The 14664-nt window shown below is 53.1% G+C and overlaps 1 protein-coding gene across 3 annotated transcripts; it reads left to right on the forward strand.

Moving 5' to 3' along the window:
• Positions 1-1437: 1437 nt before the first annotated feature.
• LOC128829171 (non-structural maintenance of chromosomes element 3 homolog) lies at positions 1438-10119 on the forward strand. 3 transcript variants are annotated; one of them, XM_054014440.1, is made up of 10 exons: positions 1438-1677; positions 1792-1887; positions 2431-2494; positions 5725-5804; positions 6418-6512; positions 6910-7046; positions 7131-7173; positions 7344-7406; positions 9092-9206; positions 9558-10119. In XM_054014440.1, the coding sequence occupies exons 1-10, from the start codon at positions 1636-1638 to the stop codon at positions 9702-9704; spliced, it is 882 nt and encodes a 293-aa protein (XP_053870415.1). In that variant the 5' UTR covers positions 1438-1635; the 3' UTR covers positions 9705-10119. The 3 variants fall into 3 exon arrangements, with proteins under 3 accessions (XP_053870415.1, XP_053870417.1, XP_053870416.1); XM_054014442.1 differs by having other exon boundaries at positions 1445-1677; positions 6967-7046; XM_054014441.1 differs by lacking the exons at positions 1438-1677; positions 1792-1887 and having other exon boundaries at positions 2260-2494; positions 6967-7046.
• The last annotated feature ends 4545 nt before the right edge of the window (positions 10120-14664 follow it).

Genomic DNA, 14664 nt, shown 5'->3' on the forward strand with positions numbered 1-14664 from the left:
CCCCAACTGAAAGCCGTGCCTGATCATGCCCAGTCATCGTACATATAGACAGTAAGAGACGGTTCCTACCCCAAATCTGACCACCTAAATAGCCAGAGGCTATTTTAACCCATTTGACAGGTGGGCAAACTGAAGCATCTGGAGACATTCACGCATCACTCCTCTCCATCTTCTGGGTCCCCTTCCAGAACACCCGTCAGTTTTCTTATAAATCCTTCTGCTGGGGCTAGGGGAAGGGAAAGGGTTGTTTTGAGAAGGGTCTTCTTATGCCAGAAATAAGATGGCAGGGGTGGGGGAGATGATCCTCACAGGAGGTACCCGTGCCAGGGAATCAAAAAGAAAGGTGTTGCAAAAGCACATGCCACCTGCCCTGGATTGGAGAATGCTTCCCATTGTGGGTTTCGGGTGAAAAAGGCTCCGAGCTCGGTGGATTCTGATCTGGTTTTGTTGCTGTGACTCACACAATGCTCTCCTTATTTCACCTGTCCACCGGCTGGGGTGGCTTGGGCCAGCAGAGGCATTGTCCCCTACAGAAGCAGCAACCTGCAGCCCCGACCAGAAGGAAGATTTATCAGCCCAGCTGTGGGCAGGGTGGCTGGGAGTCAGGACTCCTGGGTTCTCTCCCTGGCTCTAGGAGGGAAGTGGGGTCCAGTGATTAGTGCGGGGAGGGAGCTGGGAGCCAGGACTGCTGGGTTCTGTGCCCCAGAGCAAGTCCCACCCCCTTCTGTGATACCTCGGTTTCCCCCGTGTGAAGCTACTGGGGGGCAGGATGGGGGGATGGGAGAGCTTTTATGGTGAGACCCTGGATGAGCGGATAGGGGCCTGGCCTGGGGACCCAAGTAATCCAGGGTGAGATTATACAGGGCCTGGTGGCAACAGGTCTCTTGCAGCCAAGTGGGGCCTGGGGTTGTGTGGCGTGGGCTGGGGGGGGGGGCTCAGTAGCTCGGGGGTCATGTTCAGGGGGCTGGAACAATGTGTATTGTGGGGGTGCTGACTGAGAGCCACTGGACCAAACTGTAAACCCTGACTGAAACTCCCCCAAGCCAGGGGGGGCAGTAGCAGCACGCGCAGGCCCAGGAGCTATGGCCATGTTGCTGTAACGGGGGAGGGGCCCGTATGAGCGTCTAGGGGCGCAGGGCCCAGGAGGCCACGGCCTGGGGCACGCGCCGCTGTGGTGTGGGGGAGGGGCACCTTCCCCCCTCCCGTGGCTGGGACCCGAGGGCCATTTTCGCGCCGTATGTCAAACCCGGGGGGGCGGAGCTTGGAGGGCGGGTGAGGAGTGACGCTAAAGGGGGCGGGGCTGGCGGGAGGCGGAGAGGCGAGGGCGCGCGCGAAGGAGTGACGTGATGCTACGCAACGCATGCGCAGAGGGTGTTGGCGGGCTGCGCGGGAAGCGGAGAGTGGCGCGAGCGAGACAGCCGCGATCGGTTGGGGGAGCCGGGTGAGAGGCAGCCCTTGGGGACTGGCGGGCTGGGCTGGGCTGGGCGGGGGCGGCCCCGTCGTGAGCGGGTGACCGCGGGGGACTCTCCCCGCCTGGACCCTAGGGCCGCGCTTGGGGGCTGCGGCCGCTGAGCCCCGCGGAGGCTGCGCGCAGGGAGCCAGCGACACCCCGGGCTGAGGCGCCGGCCGGCAGCGATGGCGCAGAAGAGGCGCGCTAAGGGGCCCGGCCCCTCCCAGGTACGGCGCGAGCCCGGGGGGCCCCTTCTCCCGCCCCCCCCGGGCTGGCTGGGAACGGCCCCTGCGGCCCCTCCTGCCCCATTGCCGCTTTGATGCGCCTCCCGCCCTGCGCAGGGGGAAGACCCGGACGAGGACTATGCGCTGAGCCAGAGCGCCAGCCAGGTGCAGCGGAACCTGGAGCGACTCTCGCCGGCGCACGTGGATCAGAAGGTGGGTGGAGGGGGAGGGGCGCTGTGACGCGGGGTGGGGGGTTGGCGGCCCCCCAGGATTGGCCTGGCGTCTCCAGGAATTACATATTAATCGTGAACTAAAGCTTAGGGCAGGGGTCGGCAATCTATGGCACGGGTGCCGAAGGTGGCACACGAGCTGATTTTCAGTGGCACTCACACTGCCTGGGTCCTGGCCACCGGGGGCTCTGCATTTTAATTTAATTTTAAATGAAGCTTTTTAAACATTTTAAACCCCTTCTTTACTTTACGTACAATAATAGTTTAGTTATATATTATAGACTTATAGAAAGAGACCTTCTAAAAACGTTAAAATGTATTATTGGCACATGAAACTTTAAATTAAAGTGAATAAATGAAGACTTGGCACACCACTTCTGAAAGGTTGCCAACCCCTGGATTACAGCATGGGATGAAACCTCCAGGAATCCAGCTAACTAAAACTGGCAACCCTACGTGGGGGGCCTGTTCCTCCCCCATGGGAACCGCCTCCTTTTGGGTAATGCACCTTGTCCTCCACCTGCAGGTGAGCGAATTGGTGCAATACCTGCTGGTCAAGGATCAGAAGAAAATCCCCATCAAACGGGCAGGTAAGAGGCCTGCTAGATGGTCATGGACTTTGGGGTGGGGAGGTTTTGCAGTCCCCTTCAAATCAGCAGAGGGGCTCCCTGAGGCCATTTCTATTCCCCACTCGGTCTGAATCCAGATCTCTGAGGTAGCAGAGCCAGGACTCAGCCATTCGGCCACAGTGACTTTCTCTAGCTTCCTCCTTCTGTGCTGCATCTGCATGCTTTGATTAGCCTTTTTCTAGCCTCCCCCCCACTTCCCAGAGCTAGTGATAGGACCCAGGAATCCTGACTCACAGCCTCCTCTGCTCTGACTCCTTAGACCCCACTCCCTTCTTAGAGCTAGGGATGGAAACCAGGAGTCCTGGCTTCCAGCTGTCCCTGCTCTAACCACTGGACCCCACTCCCCTTACAGGCAGGGACAGAACCTGGGAGTCCTCATTTCCCAATCCTCTTTGTATGGGTCACTAATAATGTTTGACTGGGGTAGACCATGGGATTCCTGGGAGGGGTATCTGATGAGGAGGGGAATGTAGCTGAAACAGTCATTAAAAAGAAGAACAGGAGTACTTGTGGCACCTTAGAGACTAACAAATTTATTAGAGCATAAGCTTTCGTGGACTACAGCCCACTTCTTCGGATGCATATAGAATGGAACATATAATGAGGAGATATATATACACACATACAGAGAGCATAAACAGGTGGGAGTTGTCTTACTAACTCTGAGAGGCCAATTAATTAAGAGAAAAAAAAAAAAAAAACAACTTTTGAAGTGATAATCAAGCTAGCCGAGTACAGACAGTGTGATAAGAAGTGTGAGAGTACTTACAAGGGGAGATAGTCAACGTTTGTAATGGCTCAGCCATTCCCAGTCCTTATTCAAACCGGAGTTGATTGTGTCTAGTTTGCATATCAATTCTAGCTCTGCAGTCTCTCTTTGGAGTCTGTTTTTGAAGTTTTTCTGTTGTAATATAGCCACCCGCAGGTCTGTCACTGAATGACCAGACAGGTTAAAGTGTTCTCCCACTGGTTTTTGAGTATTTTGATTCCTGATGTCAGATTTGTGTCCATTAATTCTTTTGCGTAGAGACTGTCCGGTTTGGCCAATGTACATGGCAGAGGGGCATTGCTGGCACATGATGGCATAGATCACATTGGTAGATGTGCAGGTGAACGAGCCCCTGATGGTATGGCTGATGTGATTAGGTCCTATGATGATGTCACTTGAATAGATATGTGGACAGAGTTGGCATCGGGGTTTGTTACAAGGATAGGTTCCTGGGTTAGTGGTTTTGTTCAGTGATGTGTGGTTGCTGGTGAGTATTTGCTTTAGGTTGGGGGGTTGTCTGTAAGCGAGGACAGGTCTGTCTCCCAAGATCTGTGAGAGTAAAGGATCATCTTTCAGGATAGGTTGTAGATCTCTGATGATGCGCTGGAGAGGTTTTAGTTGGGGGGTGAAGGTGACAGCTAGTGGTGTTCTGTTATTTTCTTTGTTGGGCCTGTCTTGTAGGAGGTGACTTCTGGGTACTCGTCTGGCTCTGTCAATCTGTTTTTTCACTTCAGCAGGTGGGTATTGTAGTTTTAAGATTGCTTGATAGAGATCTTGTAGGTGCTTGTCTCTATCCGAGGGATTGGAGCAAATGCGGTTATATCTTAGAGCTTGGCTGTAGACAATGGATCGTGTGGTGTGTCCTGGATGGAAGCTGGAGGCATGTAGGTAAGTGTAGCGGTCAGTAGGTTTCCGGTATAGGGTGGTATTGATGTGACCATCGCTTATTAGCACAGTAGTGTCCAGGAAATGGACCGCTTGTGTGGATTGATCTAGGCTGAGGTTGATGGTGGGATGGAAATTATTGAAATCATGGTGAAATTCCTCAAGGGCTTCTTTTCCATGGGTCCAGATGATGAAGATGTCATCAATGTAGCGCAAGTAGAGTAGGGGCGTTAGGGGACGAGAGCTAAGGAAGCGTTGTTCTAAGTCAGCCATAAAAATGTTGGCATATTGTGGGGCCATGCGGGTACCCATAGCAGTGCCGCTGACTTGAAGGTATATATTGTCCCCAAATGTGAAATAGTTGTGGGTGAGGACAAAATCACAAAGTTCAGCCACCAGGTTAGCTGTGACATTATCAGGGATACTGTTCCTGATAGCTTGTAGTCCATCTTTGTGTGGAATATTGGTGTAGAGGGCTTCTACGTCCATAGTGGCCAGGATGGTGTTTTCTGGAAGATCACCGATGGATTGTAGTTTCCTCAGGAAGTCAGTGGTGTCTCGAAGATAGCTGGGAGTGCTGGTAGCGTAGGGTCTTAGGACAGAGTCTACATAACCAGACAAGCCTGATGTTAGGGTGCCAATGCCTGAGATGATGGGGCGTCCAGGATATCCAGGTTTATGGATCTTGGGTAGCAAATAGAATACCCCTGGTCGGGGTTCTAGGCATGTGTCTGTACGGATTTGTTCCTGTGCTTTGTCAGGGAGTTTTTTAGCAGATGGTGTAGTTTCTTTAGGTAATCCTCAGTGGGATCAGAGGATAATGGCCTGTAGAATGTGGTGTTAGAGAGCTGTCTAGCAGCCTCCTGGTCATATTCCAATTTATTCATGATGACGACAGCACCTCCTTTGTCAGCCTTTTTGATTATGATGTCAGGGTTGTTTCTGAGGCTGTAGATGGTTCAAGTTGCAGTGGTGGGGGAGGTTTATGTTGGATATTAGGAAAAACTTTCACTAGGAGGGTGGTGAAGCACTGGAATGGTTTACCTAGAGAGGTGGTGGAATCTCCTTCCTTAGAGCAGTGGTCTCCAAAGTGGGGTGCACGTGAGGATCCTTGGGGGTGCGTGGCAGCAGGAGCGTTTTTTTGTTTGTTTGGTTTTTTTTGCTTCGTCAGGCGGAAGTCTGAGCAGCTTTTTTTTTGGTTTGTTTGTTTTGGCGCGGCAGTGGGTGCGTGCCTAAGAAATTTTTACTGATAGGGGTGCGCGATCAAAAAAGTTTGGAGACCCCTGCCTTACAGGTTTTTAAGGTCAGGCTTGATGAAGCCCTGGCTGGGATGATTTAGTTGGGGATTAGCCCTGCTTTGAGCAGGAGGTTGGACTAGATACTTCCTGAGGTCCCTTCCAACCCTGATATTCTAGGATTCTTCTACTGCCCCTGCTGGGTTAGAGGGTTACCACTGCAGGGGCACGGTCTTGCCAGCAGGGAGCGTTAGGAGCCATGGGAATAGCTGTAACATGTCTCCCTCTCTTCTCCCTTGTAGATATCCTGAAAAATGTCATCAAAGACTACAGAGGCGTCTATTCTGAGATCATTAAGCGAGCCGGCAGGACTCTCCAGCAGGTCACCATGCTGTGGGGAGTGGAACGGGGGGCTCGGCTAGGGACACACTCCCCTGGCAGGCTCAGTAGAGGGCGCTCTCTTTTGCCAATCAGTGCTGGGCACTAGGGGGTACTGTGCTGCGGGGAGCTTGGCAGAGGGCACTCTCCCCTGCCAGTCAGTGCTGGGTGCTAGGGGCTACATGTTGCATGAGGGACTAGCTTTCACTGAGTGATCTTTAAAAAACTTTTAAAACTGTTGTGTTTGCCTTGGGCTTTGTCTGCACTATGACTTATGTCGGTCAGGGGTGTGAAAAAACACACCCCTGACCGACATAAATTTCACCAGCCAAAGTGCTGGTGTGGACAGTGTTATGTGAGCAGGAGCGTGTTCTCCTGCCGGCGTAGAGTGGCTACACACTACATGCCAGCATAGAGCAGCTGCATTATGTCTGTAGTGTAGACATAGTCTTGATGTTCTTGGTCAGTATTATCTTGGCTACTTGCAGCCCTTTCCTCTTGCCACTCGCTTCCCAGCGTCAGGTATAGAACTCAGGAGTCCTGGCTCCTCCCATCATGCCCTGCTCTAACCACAAGACACCACTCCCCATCCCATGCCTCCCCCCCTCCTCCACCAGGTTTTTGGGCTGCAGTTGATGGAGATAGACCCCAAGCATCACATCTACATCCTGGTCAGCATTCTGCCGCGCCTGGAAGTGGATAACCTGAAACAGTAAGGTGGGGGGGGGGACGGGGACTGGCTGGCTGGGGTGGGAGGCAGCATGACCGATTCCTCCATTTCCCCCCCCCCCCCTCAAGAGGCTTCCAAGCCTTTAAGAGTTGATCCTTGTCATTAGGCTCCACCCACCCACCAAACCCCACCCCACATAAAACTGGCATGGCTGATCCCTGCATGCCCCCATCCTGGCATTGTGTTCCTCTACCTCCTAGTAGCCAAAAGGCTGCCTTGCAGTGTCCATGTGACTGGAGGTCTGCTGGGAGGTCTATAGGCTGTCCCTGGCTCTAGTGGTTAAAGTGGGGGAGGCTTTGAGCCAGGATTCTTTTTCCAGCTCTGGAAGGTTTGAGAGGAGTCTTTGCTCTGCCATTAAACCCTCTGCTTCCTTGTTCAGATCCCTAGTCCTCCGCAGAGTTCCCTGGGTGAGTGACACCCCTCTTGTGTGTTGCAGGGATGATTGCACAGCAAAGCTGGGCCTCCTCACTGTCATCCTCAGCTTCCTCTTCATGAAGGGCAATGCTGCTAAAGAATGTAAGCCCCGCCCCTTCCCTGCGGGCCTTTCCCTTTCCCTGCAGGCTCCGCCTCCTGACTGACATTCTCACTTTGCCCTTTCAGCTGCTGTGTGGGAGATGTTAAGGAGACTGCGAGTTGACCCTGGGTATGTGCAGGGTCTGGGATACCAGGGGTTAACGCTGTCCCCTGCAGGCTCCTCCCTCTCTGGGCACCAGCTAATCAATGATGGGGCTTGCAGAGTGGGGGGTGGAGCAGCAGGGGCCTGTGCCCTGAGGCCATGCCCCTTTAACACATTCCTATCCACAACCCCTCCAGAGTGAGACACGAGGTCTTTGGGGATGTCAAGAAGTTGGTGACTGAGGAATTTGTCCGCCAAAAGTAAGTTTGGGTTTGTCGGGATGCCTGGGTTCTGTGTCTGGGAGGGGAGTGGGGTCTAATGGTTAGAGCAGAGTGGGCTGGGAGCCAGGACTCCTGGGTTCTGTGCCTGGCTCTGGGAGGGGAGTGAGGTCTGTGACTGGATCCCTGGGGTGCAGCCTGGGGCTGTGGGACCGCTGTGCCCCCTTAACACTCCAGCCTGGGCTGTCTCTCACAATGTTTTGCTAGTAACAAGCAGCAAACCCCTCCAGGGACTGTGATCACTCAGCACAACCACATGTGGAGCCCCACCCCCAGCTAGATTGCATGAATGCTCCCAGAGCCACTCATGAATCACACAGAGGCCTTGGCTACACTGGTGCTGTACAGCGCTGCACTTGGTGCGCTCAGGGGTGTGAAAAACCACCCCCCCGAGCGCAGCGAGTACAGCGCTGGAAAGCGCCAGTGTAATCAGTGCCTGCAGCGCTGCACGCTCGCTCGCCGTGCTGCAAGCTGTTCCCCTCGGAGAGGTGGAGTACATACAGCGCTGCGAGAGCTCTCTCACAGCGCTGGCGGTGCGACTACACACAGCGCTGTCGCGGCAGCGCTGTGAAGTCCCGAGTGTAGCCAAGGCCAGAGAAAGGCACCAGAGCCAAATCCCCTCCCTCCACAGCTCCCAGCCTTGTACCTCAGGCATATATCATTGTGCGCAGTGCAAATTTATTAATTGATTTACCACTTCATCAATGGAAAGTGGATATACAGCAGCCTTTGCAAACCTGAGCAGATTTACCACACACTTCAAGCAAACTCACTGGTAAAGATAAACTGTAAAAGAAGTTTGACTACAAAAGATAGATTAAGTGATAGTTACCAAAAGAGAATATAAGCACACAGTCTAAACTCTCAATCCTATTAGACTGGGCAACATCTAGATAAAGCAGTTTTTCTCACCCCACTGGATATTGCAGTCCTTAGTATGCGTCCAGCCCCCTGCTCTAACCAGTAGGCCCCAATCCCCTCCCAGAGCCAGGCACAGAACCCAGGAGTCCTGTCACTCACCCTCCTTGCACATTAGTAGATTTGGGCCCTGTTCGAGGTGCTGCAATGGCCCAGCAGGTTGGGTGGCTGCTCTCGGCGAGCCTGGGAGCAGGTGGTTCAAATCCCATGTGGCCGGCGTGTACAGAGCAGCCATGGCGGAGCCCACAGCCTTGCTGTTTATACCATGCCGCAGATTATCTCGTTGCCCCCGCATGCAGTCAGCCTGGAGGCTGGTTCCCTGTGCCGGAGGGCATCGGACACGCACACAGCCTGGGCTGGCCCTTTGCCCTTCTCTGTGGGCTGGGGAGATCCAGCAGCCCATTTTCTCTCTGGCAACAGGAAGGAGGGCTGGCCCCAGGGGCTCTGGAGAATGGAGAGCCCCAAGGGAAGGGGCATGGAGCTGCAGTGGGGGGTGGAGCCTACACCCCAAGGGGCTGTGAGGACAGGAGTAACACGCGAGCTAGAACCCAGGTGTCCTGAGCCCACTGCTCTACCTCTTCGGCCATGCTGGGAGCAGGTTACTGGGGTCAGATGGCTGCTCTTCGGGAGGAAGTGGGGCTGAGGGGGGCAGGGATTTATGTGGGCTCAGTGACAGTGGAGGGGGGCGGTGATTTGACGGGTTGGAGAAGTGGGCGTGGTTGCTGATTGCTGTACTCTTGCCCCATCAGGTACCTGGAATACAACCGCATACCCCACACAGATCCACCCGAGTTTGAGTTCCAGTGGGGGGCACGGGCTGCCAAGGAGACCTCCAAGATGCAGATCCTGCGCTTTGTCGCCAAGGTACCTGCCTGCGGGGGGGGACGGACGACAGGACACTTAAGGAAGGGGAGGGCTCAGATTTAGGGGGAGCAGAGCCTGAGCCCCCTTGAGTGCCTGGAGGTGGGGGTCACTAAGAGGGAGCTGTGGGGAAATGAAGATTAAAATCCTACAGGGCAGGTCTTGGGGAAATGGGGGGACAGTCCCTGGGCAACCAAGGGAACTGAGGTTTGGGGGTATCCCAGGGTGCTTGGGCAAGGGGGTCCTCCACAGGGGGCAATAGACCTGTCCCTTAAGGGCTGCTGCTGCCCAGGTAGGCCCTGGGGGAGATCACAGCCCAGCTGTCTCAATCCTCCCTTCTGGTCTTTTCATCAGATCCAAAACAAGGACCCCAAGGCCTGGAGCACCCAGTACACTGAGGCAGCAGCTGAGGAGGCAGCTGCGGGGGGCCTGTTCCAAGACATTCGCACCCCTGGAGACACTGGTGGGGCCAGCCAGGGGGCACGGAGGAGGACCCGGTGAGCCTTATCCACTTCACCCACAGGTGGTCTGCCCCATGATGCCTTGTGAACCAGCAGACCTGAGAAGTAGGGGAGCTGTGGCCTCTGCCCATGCTGAGCCTAGCATCCAGCACCCAAGGGTCCACTGTGGCAGCTGCCTCTGCCCTCCTGAGATCAGCCCACCTGAGACATGGCCCATGGACAAATGTGTTGTAAAATGCTGTTTGATTGTTGTATGTTGATTAGCTCAGCTGCAGAGACCGCTCCTCACCTTTCTGGAGGGGGACATGGGCAGCTTGTGTGAACCCCTCCCTCCGGAGTTGCCATGGAGTGGGTTTCTGCCGCACGCAGGGGCTGGCTCAGAGCTGGGCACTGACATGACCTCTGATCCTTGTGATTCACCCACGACGCTTTCAAATAAAGTCCCCTTAGTGGAGTATGCAATTCTCTGCAGTGGGATTTTAACTACAGGGGGTGAGTTTCTGGAGGCCAGGAGCACACTAAGCTCTTGCCTGCTGCCTGTGTGGAAGGGGGTTTGTTTGTAGGAGGGGCCCTTGATGAGCATCTCTGGGAAGAAGCTCCAGGCACAAGGCTGTGTCTGCAGAGGGTTGGAGCACAGCAAGCAGCTTGCTGTAGCAGCCTGCGAACAGCACTGGTGCTAGTGGCAGGTGATGGTCCTGGGTATGTTATCTGAGCCAGTGCTGTGTCTGCACCTGCTGCATTCCCCCCTGCCTGCAGTGCCCCGCAGTGGCAATCACATAGCCTTGCTGTACAGTTACACGGGGGGGCAGCCCCCCCCCCCCCAGGTCATTGAGTGATCGGCTCAGGCAGCGTTGTGCACACTCAGGACGATTCCCCCCTTGCCAAGTGATCAGCTCTGGCTTTCTGCAGACCTCGGCAGTGTCACTCATGCTCAGGGCAGCTCCCCCCCTCGCTGAGCGATCGGCTCAGGCTTGCTGCGGGCTAGAAACTGAAATTCCAGCTCATGCGGCAATCTGTGACGTTAGGAGCCAGGGCCCGAGGCCCCAGTCTAGCCCCACAGTCCCTGTGAAGAGAACAGCACTGACCCCACAGCCACGGCGAAGGAGAGAGCCTGCTTTAAAGGGCACAGGTGGGCACCACACGCTTCTTCGAGCTCCCGTATCACATTGACATTCTGCAACAAGAGGTACACCCACCTCGTTGGCCGGAGCTGTGCCCAATCCCATGGCTTTGAGAGGGGGTGTGTCCCTTTTGTGCCTCAGTTTCCCTTCCCCACCTCCCAGTCTATTTAGACCATGTTTTCTAGGGTAGGGGCTGTCTTTCATTAGGGCTCTGACACCCAGCATGCCAGGAGTCCTGATCTCAGGCATGGAGTGTCTGATGGGCCCTTGATCTCAGGTGGGGTGTCAGGTGCACCCCCAGTTTATAATCTAGGGCCCCCAGGGATGTTAATGGTGTTAGCACAGGTGTGCAGGGAGTGCACTGAGGGTGTTTAGCTGCTGGCAGGAAGGGGCATAGCCTGGATTGAGGGGGGCAAAATGGCTTTATCTAGACCCCAAGCTATGAGGAAGGTGCCAGGCCAAGCTCGAAGTGGGGCCATTTGATGGACTCCTGGATAGCCAGGGGGTAGGTCCGGTAGCAAGATTGTTTGTTTGAAAGACACAGAACCATCATTGAACTGGGAGGATTGGTCCTAACTGGATGGACTGCTGAAAGTTTGGGGGTGAGAGATACCTTTGTCTTTCAAATCCTATTTAGCTTGGTAACACTTCTATAAGTGTTTACTTATGATCACTTAACGGCTATTGTTCTCTAGTTAATAAACTTGTTTGAATGGGTTCATTAAACCGGTGTGATTTGACAGAAGTCTTTGGGGATTTCTGCTCAGATTAATGAAGGCTGGGGCATGTTCGTTACCATTTGATGGCCTAACAGATTTAATGAGTTTACCCTGTTTGGGGTGGTTTCCTGAGCAGTATAAGACATGCGAAGCTGGGGCTGAGGGCTATGAGTGGGGGGTTCTGTATCTGTTCAGGAATCATAGAATATCAGGGTTGGAAGGGACCTCAGCAGGTCATCTAGTCCAACCCCCTGCTCAAAGCAGGACCAATCCCCAACTAAATCATCCTAGCCAGGGCTTTGTCAAGCCTGACCTTAAAAGCCTCTAAGGAAGGAGATTCCACCACCTCCCTAGGTAACCCATTCCAGTGCTTCACCACCCTCCTAGTGAAAAAGTTTTTCCTAATATCCAACCTAAACCTCCAACTGCAACGTGAGACCATTACTCCTTGTTCTGTCATCAGGTATGACTGAGAACAGTCTAGATCCATCCTCTTTGGAACCCCCTTTCAGGTAGTTGAAAGCAGCTATCAAATCCGCCCCCATTCTTCTCTTCCGCAGACTAAACAATCCCAGTTCCCTCAGCCTCTCCTCATAAGTCATGTGCTCCAGCCCCCTAATCATTTTTGTTGCCCTCCACTGGACTCTTTCCAATTTTTCCACATCCTTTATGTAGTGTGGGGCCCAAAACTGGACACAGTACTCCAGATGAGGCCTTACCAATGTTGAATAGAGGGGAATGATCACGTCCCTCGATCTGCTGGCAGTGCCCCTACTTATACAGCCCAAAATGCCGTTAGCCTTCTTGGCAACAAGGGCACACGGTTGACTCATATCCAGCTTCTCGTCCACTGTAACCCCTAGGTCCTTTTCTGCAGAACTGCTTCCTAGCCATTCGGTCCCTAGTCTGTAGCAGTATATGAAATTCTTCCGTCCTAAGTGCAGGACTCTGCACTTGTCCTTGTTGAACCTCATCAGGTTTCTTTTGGCCCAATCCTCTAATGTGTCTAGGTCCCTCTGTATCCTATCCCTACCCTCCAGCATATCTATCACTGCTCCCAGTTTAGTGTCATCTGCAAACTTGCTGAGAGTGCAGTCCATGCCATCCTCCAGATAATTAATGAAGATATTGAACAAAACCGACCCCTGGGCCACTCCACTTGAAACCGGCTGCCAACTAGACATGGAGCCATTGATCACTACCCGTTGAGCCTGACGATCTAGCCAGCTTTCTATCCACCTTATAGTCCATTCATCCAGCCCATACTTCTTTAACTTGCTGGCAAGAATACTGTGGGAGACCGTATCAAAAGCTTTGCTAAAATCGAGGAATAACACATCCACTGCTTTCCCCTCATCCACAGAGTCAGTTATCTCATCATAGAAGGCAATTAGGTTAGTCAGGCATGACTTGCCCTTGGTGAATCCATACTGACTGTTCCTGATCACTTTCCTCTCCTCTAGGTGCTTCAAAATTGCTTCCTTGAGGATCTGCTCCATGATTTTTCCAGGGACTGAGGTGAGGCTGACTGGCCTGTAGTTCCCCATCTTTTTTAAAGATGGGCACTACATTAGCCTTTTTCCAGTCATCCAGGACCTCCCCCGATTGCCATGAGTTTTCAAAGATAATGGCCAATGGCTCTGCAATCACATCCGCCAACTTCTTTAGCACCCTTGGACGCAGCGCATCCGGCCCCATGGACCTGTGCTAGTCCAGTTTTTCTAAATAGTCCCGAACCACTTCTTTCTCCACAGAAGGCTGGTCACCTTCTCCCCATACTGTGATGCCCAGTGCAGCAGTCTGGGAGCTGACCTTGTTTGTGAAAACAGAGGCAAAAAAATCATTGAGTACACTAGCTTTTTCCACATCCTCAGTCACTAGGTTGCCTCCCTCATTCAGTAAGGGGCCCACACTTTCCTTGACTTCCTTCTTGTTGCTAACACACCTGAAGAAACCCTTCTTGTTACTCTTAACATCTCTTGCTAGCTGCAACTCCAAGTGTGATTTGGCCTTCCTGATTTCACTCCTGCATGCCTGAGCAATATTTTTATACTCTTCCCTGGTCATTTGTCCAATCTTCCACTTCTTGTAAGCTTCCTTTTTGCGTTTAAGGTCAGCAAGGATTTCACTGTTAAGCCAATCTGGTTGCCTGCCATCTTTACTATTCTTTCTACATATCGGGATGTTCTTTTCCTGCAACCGCAATAAGGATTCTTTAAAATACAGCCAGCTCTCCTGGACTCCTTTCCCACTCATGTTATTCTCCCAGGGGATCCTGCCCATCAGTTCCCTGAGGGAGTCAAAGTCTGCTTTTCTGAAGTCCAGGGTCCGTATTCTGCTGCTCCTTCCTTCCTTGTGTCAGGATCCTGAACTTGACCATCTCATAGTCACTGCCTCCCAGGTTTCCATCCACTTTTGCTTCCCCTACTAATTCTTCCCGGTTTGTGAGCAGCAGGTCTAGAAGAGCTCTGCCCCTAGTTGGTTCCTCCAGCACTTGCACCAAGAAATTGTTCCCTACACGTTCCAAAAACTTCCTGGATTGTCTGTGCACTGCTGTATTGCTCTCCCAGCAGATATCAGGGTGATTAAAGTCTCCCATGAGAATCAGGGCCTGCGATCTAGTAACTTCTGCTAGTTGCTGGAAGAAAGCCTTGTCCACCTCATCCCCCTGGTCTGGTGGTCTATAGCAGACTCCCACCACAACATCACCCTTGTTTCTCACACTTCTAAACTTAATCCAGAGAAACTCAGGTTTTTCTGCAGTTTCATACCAGAGCTCTGAGGAGTCATACTCCTCTCTTACATACAATGCAACTCCTCCACCTTTTCTGCCCTGCCTGTCCTTCCTGAACAGTTTATATCCATCCATGACAGTACTCCAGTCATGTGAGTTATCCCACCTGGTCACTGTTATTCCAATCACATAATAATTCCTTGACTGTGCCAGGACTTCCAGTTCTCCCTGCTTGTTTCCCAGGCTTCTTGCATTTGTGTATAGGCACTTAAGATAACTCACTGATTGTCCCGCTTTCTCAGTCTGAGACAGGAGTCCTCCCCTCTTGCACTCTCCTGCTCGTGCTTCCTCCCGGTATCCCATTTCCCCACTTACCTCAGGGCTTTGGTCTCCTTCCCCCGGTGAACCTAGTTTAAAGCCCTCCTC

Source organism: Malaclemys terrapin, chromosome 25 (genome assembly GCF_027887155.1).
Source record: "Malaclemys terrapin pileata isolate rMalTer1 chromosome 25, rMalTer1.hap1, whole genome shotgun sequence".
Taxonomy (NCBI): domain Eukaryota; kingdom Metazoa; phylum Chordata; order Testudines; family Emydidae; genus Malaclemys; species Malaclemys terrapin.